This window comes from Rhinolophus ferrumequinum, chromosome 11 (genome assembly GCF_004115265.2).
Source record: "Rhinolophus ferrumequinum isolate MPI-CBG mRhiFer1 chromosome 11, mRhiFer1_v1.p, whole genome shotgun sequence".
In the NCBI taxonomy this organism is placed as follows: domain Eukaryota; kingdom Metazoa; phylum Chordata; class Mammalia; order Chiroptera; family Rhinolophidae; genus Rhinolophus; species Rhinolophus ferrumequinum.
The window spans coordinates 4,726,597-4,743,377 of record NC_046294.1 but is presented as its reverse complement, the minus strand read 5'-3'; the positions used below and the strand labels follow the sequence as shown (position 1 = coordinate 4,743,377).

Here is a 16,781-nt window from a genome sequence, read left to right as displayed (position 1 = left end):
CAGCTTATGGCCCAGGACGGAACTTTTGGGGACCAAACACTGAGTCCTCCAGGGTGAGGAAGTGAGAGGTGGAAGCCATCTCCCCAGGTATGAAGGTACTTTATTGTCAGACAAACAGATGGACAAGGGGCTTGGTGGAGGAGTAGGGGTGGGGGTGAGGGCAGGCAAGGGCATTGCACACAGGTGGGGAGGAGAGATGGAGGGGGCTAACTAGAAGCTATCGGCTGCCAGGAACACACTGGTGGACAGTGGCTGTGGCCCCAAATCCTCTCTGCTGCCTCCAGCTTCCGTGCAGGCTCAGCGAGACATCATTCGCACAAACTCTGCCAGGACAAAGCCAAGGTTTCAGGTCTGCTCTCTGGACCCCACTAAGGGTGGGGCCAATATATCGGCCTTGAGGTGGGAGGGAGTTCGGTCAAGGGCAGGGCCTGCAAGGGAGTCCCCTGGATCTGATAGGGAATAGGGCTCTGGGCTAGGAAGAGGGGCTTCAGTTACATCTTGTAACTGAACCTGTTTTCCTCTTTGCTTTGGCCACTAGGAAGCTCAGGAACAATTTGGGGGCCTACATCAGAGAATTCCTACATACTGATTTTCCTTGGCTTCCTATGATTATTTAATCCTTGTTTCCCTCTGTGGGAATGCAAAGTAGAGGAAGAGCTGGGTTCTGGATCAGGCTGCCTGGACTCAAATCTTGGTTCCATCCACTTCCTTTTGCTGAGCACCCACACTTCCCTAAGTACTGACTTTTTTTTCCTGCTTGTGGGGATGATACTAGTTCATTCCTTCTGGGAGAGGACTCAGGCGTGCTTAGCAGAGGGCCTGGCACACAGTGATAATGCTGCCTTTATCGTTCTCTATCTATTAGAAGAACCCTTCCAAGGTGTGGTGGCAGGTGGTACCTTCAAAGTCGACCAGGCCATCCCCGTTGAGGTCCATGTCTTGGAGGATCTCATCCACATCCCGCTGGCTGAGGCGCTCCCCCAGCAGGGTCTTGAGTGCTGCCCGGAGCTCACCCAAGCTGATGCAACCATCCCCGTTGGTATCAAACTGTGGCAGCATTGGTCATGGAGTTGGGTCACCAACCGGATCATGCATTCACTCAGCCCCTCACTCACAACAGACACGCAGGCCCTGTCCGCCCTCAGCCCCAGTGGCTGCACCTCTCGGAAGGCGTCCCGCAGCTCCCTGACGCCGATCATGTCTGCCGTCTCTGCCAGCAGCTTGGGGCCCATCAGTTCCACAAAGTCATCAAAGTCCACCTTCCCACCACCTGGGGGCAGCCGTGTTCATCAGAGACCCCTGGCCAGCCCTGGCCTTCCTCTGCTCTCTGCCCTCTCCTTCTGGCTCCTGTCCCTCTCCCCTGCTGCACTACGTGTGCCCTTCGCTCCCTATGGGCCCCGCGGGCTGGACCATCTGTGTTTTTTGATGGCTTTCCTTAATTTTCATGACAAGTTTGTTTGGGTTCAAGTCCTAGCTCCAAGGATCTGGCTGTGTGATCTTAGGTAAGTCACTTAACCTTTCAGATACTCAGTTTGCTCATCTAAAAAATGGGGATGTCGTAGGGGATGGTGAGATTCTCTGGAGGCAGAGTCCTTGCCTTGAGAATGACCAAGGTCCAGGCTCTGAGAGCCAACCTGTGTAGGCATCTCTGTGGCTGGGCTGCCTAGCCACCCTGGCCCTGGCCTCTGCAGAACTGGGGGTGGGGCAGGTCTGAGGCACATACTGATTTGCTGTGAAATCTCGATGAGCTCCATCTCAGTGGGCATGAAACCCAGTGTCCGCATGCAGGCTCCCAGCTCCCGGTAGCCGATGTAGCCGTCCTGGTCTCGGTCAAATTCCTGGAAAGCGACCTGCAGCTCTGCCAGGCAGGGCAGGGGCAGTTTTTTCCCCGATGTCCCCTGGATCCCAGCTTGGCTCAATTCACCCTTCTCCCTTTGGCCCAATCATTCCCTCCTTCTAAACATCAGTTTCTTTTTGCTGCCTCAGGGCATTTGCACATGCTATTGCTGTAATTCATTGTTTCAGCAAATATTTAAGAAGCATCTACTATGTGCTAAGCTCTGCTCTAGAATTACAGTGGGGAGAGAGAGAGAGAGAGAGAGAGAGAGAGAGAGAGAGAGAGAGAGAGAGAGAGAGAAGAGGGGAGAGGAGGAGAGGGGAGGGAAAGAGAGGAGAGAGGAAAAGGAAGTAAGAAAGGAGGGAAGGAAGGAAGGAGCAAAGGAAGGGAGGGAGGGAGGGAGGGAAGGAGGGAAGGAGGAAGGAAACCCCGGACCTCATGGAGCTGACGTTCTGGAACCCTCTCCTCTCCTCTCTGGTCCTTATGTCACCTATTCAAGGAATTCTTCCCTTCAAACTCAGTCTTCTCCAGCCCATTTGTTCATTTCCTTGGAAGCACTTAGCACCACTTGTACTTGTAGTTGACTTATTGATGTCTCTCTCCAGAGGACACCGGCCATATCTGTCCATCTGGCCACGTTTCCCAGTGCTCAGCACAGGGCCAGGCACACAGTGAGCTCCCAGGAAATGTTTGCTGAATGAACAAATACAAAAGTGGCCCATGACCCATCGGGCAAATGAGACCAGGCAACTGACAGCTGGGGGTTTTGTCAACCCCTCCCTGCTTAGTCTTGTCCCCAGTCTCCTCGCGTGGGTGTCCTGCAGCCTTCTTGCTCCTAGTTCCTCCTGAGAGGCCCCCAGGTTGGGGTGAGGCCCAGGTAGGGATAAGGCCCCCCCACCCGATGCCTCCTTCCCTTTGAGCACCCCCCATACCCACCCTTCCGGAAACTCTACTTCTTTCCCAAACCCTTTACCTTCAATCTCCTCCGGCCGCAGCTCCCGGTCCTGAGGGGGCACAGAGGGGTTAGGAATTCCCTGCACCCCTTCTTTCTTGTTCTTTGGGGCTCCCCACTCAGCCCCCCATAACACTCATGCTCAGGGCCTGTGTCTGTCTGGCACTGCTCAGACCTGGTTCCTCCCACCCATTCCTGCTGACTGGCCTGGGGGTCTTGGGTTGTCCCCTTCCCTGCTACCGGCCCAGGCCTCTTCCAGGGCCTCCCCCCACCCACTGCCACCCTCCTCTAGGGCACGGAGCCCCGTTTGCCAGAGGTGAATCTGGGGTTGAGCAGAACCTCAGGTTTGGCTCTGGGGGCCTCAATGTCACGGTCTCTTGTTCTCTCTTTCCTTCTCCTGGGGACCCTCCCACCTCCCTGCCCATCCCCTGGGTGGCTGTCTCTGATGTTTCTCTGGGTCTCTTTCTGCCCACCTCCCCAGATCTTTGTGCCTTTGCACCGATCTCCCCACTCAATCCTCGCCTCCCTACTTAAGGAGAGGCAAAGAGGGGGGCAAGGGCAGTGGGCAGGCGGGCGGCCGTACATACAAGCTGAGTGGCAGCGATGCTGGGCCGCAGGAAGATGCAGGCGGGCCCCACCAGGCTGCTGAGCACCGAGTAGCCCTGGACGCCCGGCCCAGAGCCCCCCTCCTCCTCAGGGCTGAGGCTGGGGCGCAGGCTGTGGCCGGAGTCCCCTGGGGGGGAACCAGGCCACTGCCATCTGTTCTGAAGCAAAGCCAGCCATGAGCTGGGGCACTGGGACCTCTCCACCTGCACTCATCAGCTTCTCCTGTCTTTGGCAGCCAGCACAGGAGAATGGAGGCCCTCACCTATTGGAGGCTGGAAGGGTCCATCCTTTACTGTGCAGTTGAACAAACTGAGGCACAGAAAAGACAAGGGACTTAGCCAAGGTCACTCAGAGAGCCAGTGACCGAGGAAGACCTTGAGCTCAAGCTCTGTGTCCCCTAGGTCAAGACTGGCTAACAGAGAGCAGAGATGGCCAGTTGGATGGGCAGCTGGGGGGCCTGACGAGCTTGGCAGGGGAGGCCCAGTGGTCCACAAGAGCCAAGACCAGGGGGACAGAGTCCAGGGACTCCCAGGGAAAACTTCAGTCTAGGGCAGTGGGAACCAACCCCTCCTTCCCCCTTCTGTGCCCCCCTCTAACCCTTGCCCCGTCCTCACACCAGCCCCTGCCCACCCGCAGGGTCTAGTCCAGGCTCCCGGCCTTGGCTTCTCCCCCTTGACCCTCCTACCTTAGGTCCCCGGTGTCTGGGCCGTTTGGCACAGTTTCCCATGGGCCCCTGAACCATGACAAGCCTCAGATGCTGTGGGCTCCCGCCAGCCCCCAGCTGTTTCCAGTGCGAGTCTGAGAGCACTGCAGGGGATTTTCCTAGGGTTTTGTGGGGAAGATCGGGGGCGGGTGGGCAGGCGGGGAGCCCTGGACACGGGGGCTTGGGGCCTAATCCGGGATTATCTCTGAGCATCTCTGCTGTGAGGGGGGCCCTCTGGGATGCCCCGCCTCTCCGTGCTCACTTCTGAGGGTCTTCCAGATGCCCTCTCTCCAGCGTCCCTCTTCCCCCAACTGCTACCCCTAATCTCTCCCAATCAGGAAACTTAATGTCTTCAGAAGCAGGGCCTGAACCTGGGAGGAGGAAGCCATGTGCCCAGTGTGCCAGGGCGGGCTGGGGCATCTCTCCCATCAGAATGGCAGATGATACCAGGTGGTATGAACTCTGCAGAGCCTGCCCCCACTGCCTGTTCAGAGAGGAGCAACCTCGGCCCAGGAAGCCCCCGCCCCTTCCTGCCTGGTCCCTGGCTTTCACCTCAGAGCACCTGCCCAGCCAGACTGCTCTTGGCACCTCGGCCTCGACCAGTGCCCTGACCTTTGTACTTGGACAAGATGCTGAAGGGAGCCAACCCTGGGTGCCATGGGCTGACCACAGGGCTCAGTGAGGGCAGAGGTGGAGAGGGACGTCAGCTGACCAAACGACTGATCCCTCCATCAACATACATGTCTGGGGTTTCCTCCCTGGGCTCGGTCCTGAGTCTGTCCTACAGGGCCCCAGTTGGGGTGTGGGGTTCCCGCTGTCCCCTCATGGTCCCCTCAGTTGAAAGCGGACCCACACCCCTGCCCACTTTACCTGCCCGTAGGCTGCCTGCACCTGGGCCTCAAGCTCCTGCAGGAGTACCCGCCGCCTGGTGGCTGCTGGGTTGGCAGGGGCCTGGCTGGGCCCTGCAGTGTCCTCAGAAGGCCTGGGGTCCCCCGTGGGGAGGTTGTCACCTTCCGGGCCCTGGGGAAGGGCCATGGAGACGAGGGCTTGGCACCTCCTGCTGGCCGAGGGACACGGCCCCACTCCAGTCCCCCTGGTCCTGCTTTAGTGGGGGGATTGCTTAGTGAGCACCTGTGGATGTTGTCCCCATAGGGTCCCTGCTACTGTCCTCCTCCTTGTTCCTTGCTCCATGGGCTGGTGGGGCACCGGGACCCCCAAGCCCCATATCTTTCCTAGCTCCCCTTTCCCTTCACACGGCCCCTCCTCATAATCCTAGCCTTCCCCCACCCCACCAAGCTTCACGCTGGCCACGGACGGCACCTGGGGTTCCACAGGACCGCCTGGACAGACACTGGGCCACCCAGCCTCTCTGGCTCCTTGTTTCTGAATCTCCCTGAACTCCCTTCTCTGTTTCTGTCCTGTTCTCTGCCCCTCTCTGCCCCCCTCCTTTGGGGTGTCCTCTGACACCCTCCTTTGGTGTCTCTGTCTGCCTGACCTGCAGCCCCTCACTCCACCCCCCGCCCCCTGCGGACATTTGTTCTGTGGTATCTGTGGGTCTCTCTGACCACTCAGGCCTGTCTCTCTGTCCTTTCCCTCCCTGTGTGGTGTGGGGATCTGTCTCGCATCGGTCTGTCCATCCTTGTTCTTCTATTCTCCCCACCATCCTCCCCCCAGGATGGCTCCTGGATTCTGGAAAGACAGGCTCCCCGCCAGCCCTAGCCCAGACCTTCTCCCTTCTCCCCACCGCAGGGTACCTCTGTGCTTCCCCACCTCCCCACTCCCGCCAGCACCTCCCACCTAATGTCTGCTGACCTCCAACTTCCTGTTTTTCAGGGAAAACAGTGGGTCTGGGCCAGGCAGTCCCTGCTGGCCTCTTGTGCCCCCTTGTTATGTCCCCAGCCCACTTACCACCTAGCTGCCTGCTCCTCACCTCCCAGAATGAGGTCAGTTGTCCTGTCCCGGCTCTGCTCCAGGCCCCTCATGATTTATTTACCTGCCCCCTGCACCAGCTTTTGTCCGAGGGAACCAGATCCTGCCTGACACCTGCCATCTGAGCTGCTCGTTCTGGCTGTTCTCGGCCACGCACGGCCATCCATTCACATATTCCCTTTGCAAACATCTGAGGTCGGCTGGGACCCAGACCCGGGCCAGCTGCTAGGGCCACATGACAGACCCCATCTGCCTGAGGGCCCTGCTCTCAGGCATTTCTAACTCAGAAAGGGGCGAACAGGCCGTCTCCAAGTGCTTGGGGCACGGACGCAGCCATCAGGGGGCTTCATGGAGACGATGAGGGATGAGGCAACATGCTGGCGTTGCCCACCCATGTCTAACCTGGTTTTGGCCCTGGGGCAGCGCTGGGGATCAGCTGTGGACTTATCGACAGGGTATGTTGGGTAGAGACCCTCAGGAGGGAGGCAGGGGTCAGGAGCCTCTGGAAAGGGTGTGGATGGCAAGAGGTTGGGAAAGATTTCAGAGGGCCTGAATCTTCAGCAAATGTTTGTGGAGCAACTGCTATGTGCCCTCCTTGGTGCTGGAACTCGGTCCCTGATTTCTGGAACCTTCCATCTGGCGGGAGATGCACATTTGACCCACCCACAATGACACTGGAGGAGTAAGTGCAAGGGAAGGGTCCACTAGGCTGTGAAGATGGAGGAGAGTGGGGACCTTGCTGTGACTGGCGGTGGAGACTTGTGAGCCAAGACCAGACGGATGGTGGGAATGACGTCGTGAAGGGAGGGGTGGCCACGCGGGCAGAGGGAACAGCTGCCACATAGCCCTGAGCGGGTCTGAGGATCTGAGGAAAGGCCATGTTTCAGAGGCGAGTGACACTGGCCAAGGGGTCAAGGGAGGGAAGGGCTCATGGTGACCATTCTTGTTGACCATTTGGGGCTCAGCTTCCAGCATCCTTCAGCCCCTCTGCACCAGGGTCACAGCTCCCCCCAGAGGCCAGGAGTCCAGTGCTTCCCAGGCAGAATGGCAGACATCCCTCAGAGACGGGACTTCTCCCGTTTTCTGCAAGGTCATAGGAAAGGCCTGCAGAGTGGGGCTCCTCATACATTCGCTGTGTGACTCAGGCAAGGTATTTCACCTTGCCAAGCCTCAGTTTCCTTATCTGAAAAATGGGGTTGACCTAGTATCTGCCTCACGGTGCCTTTGTGAAAATTAAATGATAAAGGAGGACCTAGCAGGTTCCTGGCACATAGGAAGGGCTCAAAACATGATGGATGCCACATGTGATGAGTGACTTCCTGTCCAGATAACCACCTAAGAAGATGGGAAGTGGTGAGACATGTGTGTCCCAAAGTATAAGCCAAAGTAGTGGCGGCTATATCTGGTCAGAATATAGTGAGTAGAAGCGTTTGTAATCAAGGAGAAAAGCCACTGTGTCTAGGTGAACAAAGCCTGGCTTGGAAATCTTTCCTGGCTTGTGTTCAATGAACAGCATGTTCCGGCATTCATCTTGGTGCCCTTGACTTGCCCATCCTGACTTAGCCAAGCTGGGGGCCCTGCTCCAGTGTCCAGGATGTCCAGGTGGATCAGTGGTTGACATACCTTGTTTCCCCGAAAATAAGACCTAGCTGGACAATTAGCTCTAATGCGTCTTTTGGAGCCAAAATTAATATAAGACCCGGTCTTATTTTACTATAAGTCTTATGTAATATAATAATATAATATATAATATATAATATAATACTGGGTCTTATATTAATTTTTGCTCCAAAAGATGCATTAGAGCTGATTGTCTGGCTAGGTCTTATTTTCAGGGAAACGCGGTATAGGTGGATGGGTGGATTGTTGGGTGGATAGGTGGGTGGTTGGATGGATGGATGGATGGATGGATGATTTAATGGATTGTTTGAATGGTTGGTAGTTGGAAGGATGGATGATTGAGTAAATGGATGGAAGGATGGACAGGTGGTTGAATGGATGGACAGGTGGTTGGAGAATTGTGTGAGTAGATGTATAAGTGGTCAGGTGGATGGATGGATGGATGGATGGATGGATGGATGGATGGATGGATGGATGGATGGTGGATGGACGGACAGGTGGGTGGCTGACTAGATAGAAGGATGGGTAGATGGTTTGATGGACGAGTGGTTAAATGTTTGGTAAATGAATGGGTGCACAATTACATAGATAGAAGGTTGGGTGGATGGTTGAATAGATGGATATATAAATGGGTAAAAAGATGGATGGAGACATGGGTTTATTGGGTGGGTAGTTGGATGAATGAGTGGATAAATGGATAGGTGGATGTTTTGATGGACTGCTGGTTGAATGTTTGGTTGTTGGATGGATGGATGATTAGATAGACGGATGTATAGATGAACCTACGGACAGATGGACTGCCAGTGACAACCTTATATTCTTCATTAAAAGAGTCCATTAGGGTAGAAATAGGTCAGATATGGATCTTACTTATTTCGGTGTCTCCCATGATGTCTAGCCCACTCGTTGCCTGACACAGAGTAATCAATGTGTGCATGAAGACTTGTGTCTATCTAGCTCCCCCACTCTGAGCTGTAATTCCTCTGATGGCAAAGATGATGGCTCCTTCTCGACCCTGTTCCTCACAAGCCAAACCCAGGCTTGGCACCTGGTAAGCACCATACACAGAGCCATGTTGAGATACCACTTCACACTTACTGGGATAGCTAAAGTGAAAAAGACAGAGAATAACAATGGTTGGGGAGGATGCGAAGTTGGAACCTTTATGTGCTGCTGTTGGGTTTATAACGTGGTGCAGCTACTTTGGAAGAGTTTGGCAGTTCCTCAAAATGAGTTACCATATATGAATTAGAGATTTCATTCCTTGTACATGCTACAACAGGGACGAACCTTGAAAACAAGATGGTAAGTGAAAGCAGCCAGACACAAAAGGCCACATACTGTATGGCTTCCTTTATAAGAAATGTCCACAATAGGCAAATCCATAGCAACAAAATAGACTAGTGGTTTGTTGCCAGGGGACGTGGGGAGGGGGACGAGGAGTGACTCCTAATGGGCACAGGGTTTCTTTTTGTGGTGATGAAAATGTTCTGGAACTAGATAGTGGTGATGATTACGCAACACTGAACATACTGAAAACCACAGAATGTACCCTTTACAGGGGTGAATTTTATGTAGCAATAAAGCAGTTTGTATCTATTTTAAAACCCACCAAAGACAGGTGCTGATGTATACGGATAGGAGGTGGGGGCTGGACACAGGGAGGTGCCTAACCAGTTGGGCTGGGAAAGCTCTGCTTCTGGGCCCCAAATCACCAGGCCCCAGGCTGGCCACAGAGCTAGACCACAGGCTGGGCTTGTGGAGCCAGAGGACTGTGGGTAAAAGCACCACCTGGAACACCACAGCATAATGCCAAGTCATGCTGGGTGGCAGACTGCCCAGGGGATCTGAGCGTGATGGCTGGAGGCTGTGAGCTGCACTGGACGCAGGGGGTCTTCCATTCTCCCAGGTCTGTGATGCTTGTGCGCAAAGAAGGGGTGTACACGCTCCAGGCCAGAGCAGGTGAATGAACCTCTCTGAGCCTTGGTGTCCTGGTCTGTATAATGGGAACAAGACTCCCTCCCTCCTAGGGTATTGTGGAGATGAAATGAGACCATTTATACAAAAGCTCTTTGTAAGCTGCTAAGTGCTGGACAGATGTTGCTCCAGATGTGAATCAGGGATAAAACAGCTCTGGCACCCCTGCCCCAATCCCTCCTGCCCCAGGCAGCTGTGGGCTCCAATGAGGCTAAAGGTTGCTGGTGATTAGCCATGCTGGTTTTTTTCCCATGCTTTGGGTGTGTACTTCTACACAGGACACCTTCCTCTCCTTGTGGTTCTATCAGGAAAACCAGGCTGAGACGCCCGGCTCTGTCAGGCCCCAGTTCCCAAGGAAGTCTGCCACACCCAGTGAGAGCCTCTCTCACACGCCTGCCTTGGGAAGTGGCAGCCGGGAGGAGAACTGGGATACCAGATGGGTGCCAAATGGGTCTCAGGGAGGCAGGCACTGGGCTCTGCCTGGAAAGACACGGCCCTCTGAGGTCCACGAGGTTCTGTTCATTCTAGTGTTTCTGCTTTTCTATCCAACCACATCCCCAGGTTCAGCCTGTATTAGACTCAGTCAAAAAAGATTGGGAGGGGCGGCCAGATAGCTCAGTTGGTTAGAGCGCGAGCTCTGAACAACAGGGTTGTTGGTTCCACATGGGATGGTGGGCTGCGCCCCCTGCAACTAAAGATTGAAAACGGCGACTGGAGTTAGAGCTGAGCTGCGCCCTCCACAACTAGATTGAAGGAACAACTACTTGGAGCTGATGGGCCCTGTAGAAACACACTGTTCCCCGATATTCCCCAATAAAATTTAAAAAAAAGAAAAAGAAAAAGCTCCTAATGAAGATTTAAAAAAAAAAATTGGGAGACAATAGACCTTGCAGAAGAAAGAATGAGGGTTAAAAGTGAGGCCCCTGAAGCCAGCCAGATATGGGTTTAAATCCTGTTTACTAGCTGTGTGACCCTGGGAAAGTGTCTTAACTTCTCTGTGCTTCGGTTCCATCCTCTGTAAGACGAGGATCAGAACAGTCTTAGGATTGTAATATTTGTAAAGTTCTCAACACCGTCAGCCCCTAAGGGTTTGCTATTATTACTATCATGGAGGGAGGATGTGTAAATGGATACGTCTAATTGCATTCATGCATGCAACAAGCATTTATTGAGCACCTACTGTATGCTGGCTCTGGGGACCCAGCAGTGAGCAAGGTACTCAATCCTGGCCTCTGTGGTCCCTGAGGAGTTATGTGTGTTTGGGTATGGCAGGGAGGAGGGATAGTGGCTGTGTGGCCAAGTGTGGGTGGCTCTTGTACAGACACTGCCCTGCAGGCAGGGTACACCCACGTAGATGAGCAGGTCGGTCTGTCCGGCCCTGCCCCCACCACAAAGAGATTTGCCTGGGACCAAGATCAGTGACTTGGTACATTCCTGGGTGAGGTGGAGCCAAAAGTAAATATAAGGCCTCTGTGTTCCTTCCTGCTTCCTGTTGCACTTGTAACTCCAGCCAGTGAGTAGGGTCTGGACCTGGTCGGGCGTGGGCCCAGGCTGAGCCACCCTCTCTCTAGGGGGTCTGACTCTAAGGCTGCCGGCCCTTGGGCCCTGCACCCAGGCGGGAAGTCCTTCATCGTCCTGTTTTGTCTCTCCTAGTGCCGCCCTACACCATCGTCTACTTCCCTGCCCAAGGTGCTACCTCTGCTCCTTCTGGAGGACCCAGGCCAGACACTCAGGCTGCTCCCTGGACTTGGGCCAGGATCGCGGGGGCAGGGCCGGGCGACTTTCCCTCTTTTCCTCTGCTTTTCTTTCCTGGGGCACTGGGGGGCTGGGTGTCCTCCCCTCCTCCCCATCCCCTTCTCCAAGACACTTGGGGCCGTGGTCTCCATTCTTCCTCTGAGGTCCATCCTCTCTCAGAGGCTCCCAAAGCTAGGGTTTCTTTCCTGTTCCTCTGTCCTTTCCACATACTCCTGACCCCTCCCCAGGGCTCTGTGAGACTGGGGCTCTGCCTGTCCCCACACTCTTGTCTCCCCACCCCCAGGGCGCTGTGAGGCAATGCGCATGCTGCTGGCTGACCAGGGTCAGAGCTGGAAGGAGGAGGTGGTGACCAAGGAGACCTGGATGCAGGGTTCTCTCAAGGCCTCCTGTGTGAGTGCTCGTGCCCAGTGGCGTCAGGGGCTGGGCCTTGGGGGGCAAAACTACCATGGGGGGCAGCCAAGCTCAGCACCTCTGACAGAGCTGTGCCACCCCCCAGCTGTACGGGCAGCTCCCCAAGTTCCAGGACGGAGACCTCACCCTGTACCAGTCTAATGCCATCCTGCGCCACCTGGGCCGCTCCCTCGGTGAGTCCTGAGGTCACTGGCCGCCCAGTCCAGAAAAGTACCTGAGGGGTCCCAGCAGGATGTTCCTGGGCCTGAGCAGGTGTGCTTGCAGCCACCAGAGTCCTGCCTGGCCGAAGGGCAGGTCCGATGGCCCTAGAGGAAGGGTCAGGACCAGGGTTAGGAGGGCTCTGGGTTATGGGGCTGGGGCGGCCAGTCCACTTGGGCAGGGGCAGTACGGTCAGCCCCCAGCCAGACGGTGCCAAATGGCTTCACTCTGCCTATTTCCTGGATGACAGCTCACAGGAGGCCGTTGGCAACCACGTGTGTGCTGGGACAGGCTAGAGTCACTGCAGCTATGGCCAGGGGCATCCAAGTGGCAGGAGGCCCGTTTCTTCCTGTTCTGGCCTCATCTGAATCTGGAAAACCCATGGTTACAGAGGACAGACCTATGGCCCTGTTTCAAGGGTGGCAGGAACATGGCTTAGGGAGGCGGCTGCCTTTTTATTGGCCAGCCTGGGGTGGGAGTGCAGAAAAGCCCTGGATTCCAGGAGGATGAGACAACTAGGGAAGGAGGCAGACGAGCATTGGGAACAGCCAGGCCCAGGCTCAACCTAACTTTTGCAGGACCCAGAGTGAGGACAGAGGCTTTCACTGCAGTCTGTCACGTCCTTTTCCTGCCCCTATGCTGTCTTGCACTGCATATGGATACATCCACCCACACAATCAAGTTCTGTCCAGCCCCACAAACAGCCATCCTTAGGCCTAAGGAGGCACGTATAGGGGGCTTGGTCCCTCCTTGTGGCCGACATATTTGGAGGCGGGGGCTTGGGGCCATTTGGGCAGGGAACGCCTGAGTCTCAGCCACCTGGGGTGTAGTCTAGAAGACCAGCGTGGGCTTCATCTGGGTGTATCCCCTTGGACTCAGAGATGGGAGCAGCAGAGTTAGGCGGAGCGGCGCCTCCAAAGCAAGGGACCGGGTTGCCCAGACCAGGGACTTGTGTGCATTTTCGGGCGAGTAGAGCAGCATGGCACCAGCCTGAACAGAACCTGACCCGTTGCCTGGCCACTGACCCAGGGCTATACGGCAAAGACCAGCGGGAGGCGGCTCTGGTAGACATGGTGAACGACGGTCTGGAGGACTTCCGCAAGCTCTGTGTCCACCTTGTCCGCCACAACTATGTGAGTGGGGGCCTCGGCTGGTGCTCAGGCCTGCGGGGCTAGGGAGGTCATCTGGCCAGGCATGTTGCATGCCACCCCTGGGATCACTCTGGTTCACAGGAAGAGGGCAAAGCCCAGTATGTTCAGGAACTGCCGGGGCACCTGAAGCCTTTTGAGACCCTGCTGTCCCAGAACCAGGGGGGCCAGGCCTTCATCGTGGGCGACCAGGTGAGTGCTGGATCCAACCCATTGCGAGTCCATTTCTCAGATGGGCAAAAGGAGGCCCAGAGTAGGAGCCATGACTGGTTTGTTGGAGCAGCTAGAGTTCTGGCCCCAGCAGCCCTTCTCTCCTGATCCCACTCAAACCACCCCGGACCCTGCCCTGCAGATTTCCTTCGCAGACTACAACCTGCTGGACTTGCTGCTGAAGCACCAGGTCCTGGCCCCCGGCTGCCTGGACTCCTTCCCCCTGCTCTCGGCCTACGTGGCTCGCCTCAGCGCCCGGCCCAAGCTCAAGGCCTTCCTGGCCTCCCCCGAGCACGTGAACCGTCCCATCTTTGGAGCCCGCAAGATATGAGCCTGCTTGGCCTCCCCTGGGAGAGTGGCTGCCCTTGGGAACCAATAAACACGGTGAGAGGAAAGCTGTGCTGTAGTCACTGAGGACCTGGGTGTGCACAGGGGACCTTCTGCCCCTTCCCAGGTGGCCTCGGGGAGGGGCAGGGCCGGGCTGGGCATTAGGACCTGGAGCTGCCAGGAGACAGAGGAGTTCCGAGTCCAGAGTGGAGGATGAGCCTCCACACCTCAGGGATGCGCCTGGAGGGCTTCCTGCAGGAAGGAGTTGTCCTCCACGGAGACACTCGTTGTGGGGTCAGAGCCCCAGAGAGCAGTTTCCAGGCTCTCGGCCTCATGTGGAAAGGTGCTGGCTCAGGTAGTAGATGGCCATCAGCTGTGGCTGGTTGGCCGTCAGCTGTAACCATTGAGCCATTGGCCTCTAATATAACTGCCGGGCTACGGAGGAGAGAGGAGGAGAGAGGAGGAGACTGAAGGAGACTGAAGGAGAGTGGAGGAGAGTAGGTCGGTTGGCAGCAAAGCGGACAGCAGGTCGCACGTCGTGTAAACCCAGCGAGACCATAGTGGTATGACTTCCCTACCTATGGCTCCGTGGGTGTTCCTTTTTGGCCTAGCCATATCCTGCGTTCTTGTGTGGGGAGCGGGACCAGAGACCCCTCATGAGACCCCGCCTGACACCCCGCATGACATTCGTGATTATAGCAACCTGGAGAATCATCCCCATCTGAGAGAAGGGCGGGTGGCCGTGACAGTAATGGACAGTCCCGGCCGGCTGTGTGACGGGCACACATTCCGAGGGTGTGCACATGGGGAGTGACACACACTTGGGTGTTTTACACGTGCATCGATGTTGCCTGTTCTCAGTGTTACCCACGGTCACCCCAGGTGGTGCGGCAAGTGGCCGCAGGTGTGTGGCTGAAGGCAGGCTTGGACAGAGTGGGGTGCTGAGGGTCTCCCTCAGCTTCAGGGAGCTTCTGTCGGCCCAGTGGGAGTGCCCCACAATCTGCCCAGTCCCAGCACATCTCTCCCTCCTGAAAGCTGGGGTCGCCTCCTGCCTGGCTCCCTCAGCCTTCCTGGCACTTCCTGCTGGTCCTCGCGCAATGTGGAGTCGGACACTCCAGAATGCCAGGCACTCCCAGTGCATATCTGTTAGTGGCTCCTCGTTGCCCTCTGGGTGAAGTCCACAGCCTGGCGAGCCTGCCAGGCCCTCCTTCATGTGAACCCTGCTCTCCAGAACATTCTCCACCCTCCATGCCCTGCTCACTCTTAGGGCCACACTGTGCTTCTCTCAGTTCTCCAGACAGGCCTGCTCTGCTCATCTTGCCTTTGTGTCTGGATCTCCTCTGCCCAGAACTTTCCCACCCCACCCGCCCACCATCACGCCATTTCAGCACTCAGTTTGCTGCCTCTCCCTCAACTCCACTCTGTGGGCTCCTCGCCTGCTCAGCTGTGTCCCTTGGAACCCTCCTCCTGTGCAGTCAGAGGCCAGATCTGGTTCATTTCTGTGTCCTCTGCCCCCTAGTGGGATGGCTGACTCACCTTCACTGTCAGGAAATGGGTGTGCGAACACCAGCAAGAGCTGACTTTTTTTTTTATACTTGAAAAGTTTATTTCTATTTTAACTAGCCCAGACCCCAACTCTTTGAGAGCTGATTTCCTCATGGTCAACGGACGGACCCTGCTCATGGTAACTTTCTTGCCACCCCCTTCCAAAAAAGTCAGCACCTTCCATCATGATGCACATTTTCAGTTAAAATTGTCAACACAGCCCTCAAAGTGCAAGTTTCTTGAATAAAGCTGCGGGAGCAGTAAGCAGGCGAAAAATATATCCACCTAAATAAAACAATGCACGTATTCACCAAGATAAGTGCTCACATGCAGAAGTTCATGCACAGGAAAATGTTGGAGTGTTTGGATGCTGTCTAATGCCGAAAGCAGTGACCTCCATATCCATGAAGGAACATATTACTACTGGTTTTCTTGTAAATTGCTGACATAGACCACTGTAGTTGATAAAACTATGGCACACCTGCTTATGTGTTGCCTCCCACTGTGTGCGATTTCGTTTCTTTTGTTAAGAGCTGACTCTGTCCCACGGTACTACCTCCGCGGGGAGGCTGCGGGATCTCAGTCTCTCTCTCTCTCTCTCTCTCTCTCTCTCTCTCTCTCTCTTTCTCATCAGCTGAGTCTGTTTTACTCGAGTCTCTGATCAGAGGCCTGTCCGAGTTCACAGGCCTGGTGCCCCCACTCCGTGCTGGCCCTTAGATGGTTATCTAATCCCTTCAATGGAGGAAGCTAAAAGTCAGAGAGGTGAGGCGATTTGTCCCAGGCCACACAGCTCGTAAACGGGAGAGCTGGAATTCAAACGCAGGTCTGAATGGCTCCAGGCTTTGTCATGGGTGGTCCTCAGAAAGGGAAGAAGGGAGGGGGTTGGAGGCCAGAGGAGAGAGCAGGAGACCAGTCTCAGGGGTAGGACAGGCCTCGGCCTGGGCAGGTAGCAGAGGCTCTTTGGGGGTGGAGTGGCAGGGGCACTGGTGTCAGTGTCGTGGCTTTTCCTGCCAGGCTAAGGACTTGGAATTGACTTCCAGGGAACTGGGAGTCACTAGAGGCTTTGGAGCAGGAAAGATGATATGGAAATGGACTTTTAGGAGTCTTGGCCTATGAGTACAAAGGTCTCCGGCATCACCTAACTCAACGCCTTTACCCTACAGATAGGGAAACTAAGGCCCAGAGAGGGGAATGGACTTCTCAGGTTCACATCTGGGTCCGCTGCTCCCCGGCTGGAGGCCTGGTTGCCCCTTAAAGGAGCCTCTGCCCGACAGACTTCAAATAGGCCCTGAGAAGAGGCGCCCTGGGTTTGGGTCGCTGATTGGCAGTTTTGGTTTCTGGAGGAGGAGAACTGACCTTTCTGGATGAGAATGCCCCTGGAAGGGACCATTAATCCTGAGGGGAAAGTGGTGGGACCTGAGGCAATGGTTGCCACATGGGGTGGGAGGTCCGCTGTCCTGGTGGGTTTCATAACTCTTCCCCAGGGAGGCTGCAGGGCACAGGGGAGGCCTGCAGCCCCACGGCCTGTTGAAGCTGCAAGAACGTTGCTCCATTCCTTCCGGC

At 55.7% G+C, this 16,781-nt stretch overlaps 2 protein-coding genes across 11 annotated transcripts; one reads left to right on the top strand and one right to left on the bottom strand.

The window, feature by feature from the left end:
* Window positions 1–109: 109 nt before the first annotated feature.
* On the bottom strand, window positions 110–6,027 carry CABP2 (calcium binding protein 2). Of its 10 annotated transcripts, none has more exons than XM_033120845.1 (7): window positions 6,007–6,027; window positions 4,969–5,118; window positions 2,811–2,841; window positions 1,724–1,858; window positions 1,161–1,270; window positions 900–1,047; window positions 187–323 (listed from the first exon to the last, which is right to left on the bottom strand). In XM_033120845.1, exons 4-7 carry the CDS (start codon window positions 1,782–1,784, stop codon window positions 298–300), a joined length of 345 nt encoding a protein of 114 aa, XP_032976736.1. In that variant the 5' UTR covers window positions 1,785–1,858; window positions 2,811–2,841; window positions 4,969–5,118; window positions 6,007–6,027; the 3' UTR covers window positions 187–297. The 10 variants fall into 10 exon arrangements, with proteins under 10 accessions (XP_032976738.1, XP_032976736.1, XP_032976733.1 ...); XM_033120842.1 differs by having other exon boundaries at window positions 4,969–5,200; window positions 6,007–6,023; XM_033120851.1 differs by having other exon boundaries at window positions 1,724–1,850; window positions 4,969–5,200; window positions 6,007–6,023.
* A 5,018-nt stretch (window positions 6,028–11,045) lies between these two features.
* LOC117030859 (glutathione S-transferase P-like) lies at window positions 11,046–13,843 on the top strand. The gene is made up of 7 exons (XM_033121102.1): window positions 11,046–11,137; window positions 11,278–11,313; window positions 11,663–11,769; window positions 11,876–11,963; window positions 13,018–13,121; window positions 13,221–13,328; window positions 13,489–13,843. Coding segments are annotated over exons 1-7 (633 nt in total). The 5' UTR covers window positions 11,046–11,136; the 3' UTR covers window positions 13,678–13,843.
* Window positions 13,844–16,781: the final 2,938 nt, after the last annotated feature.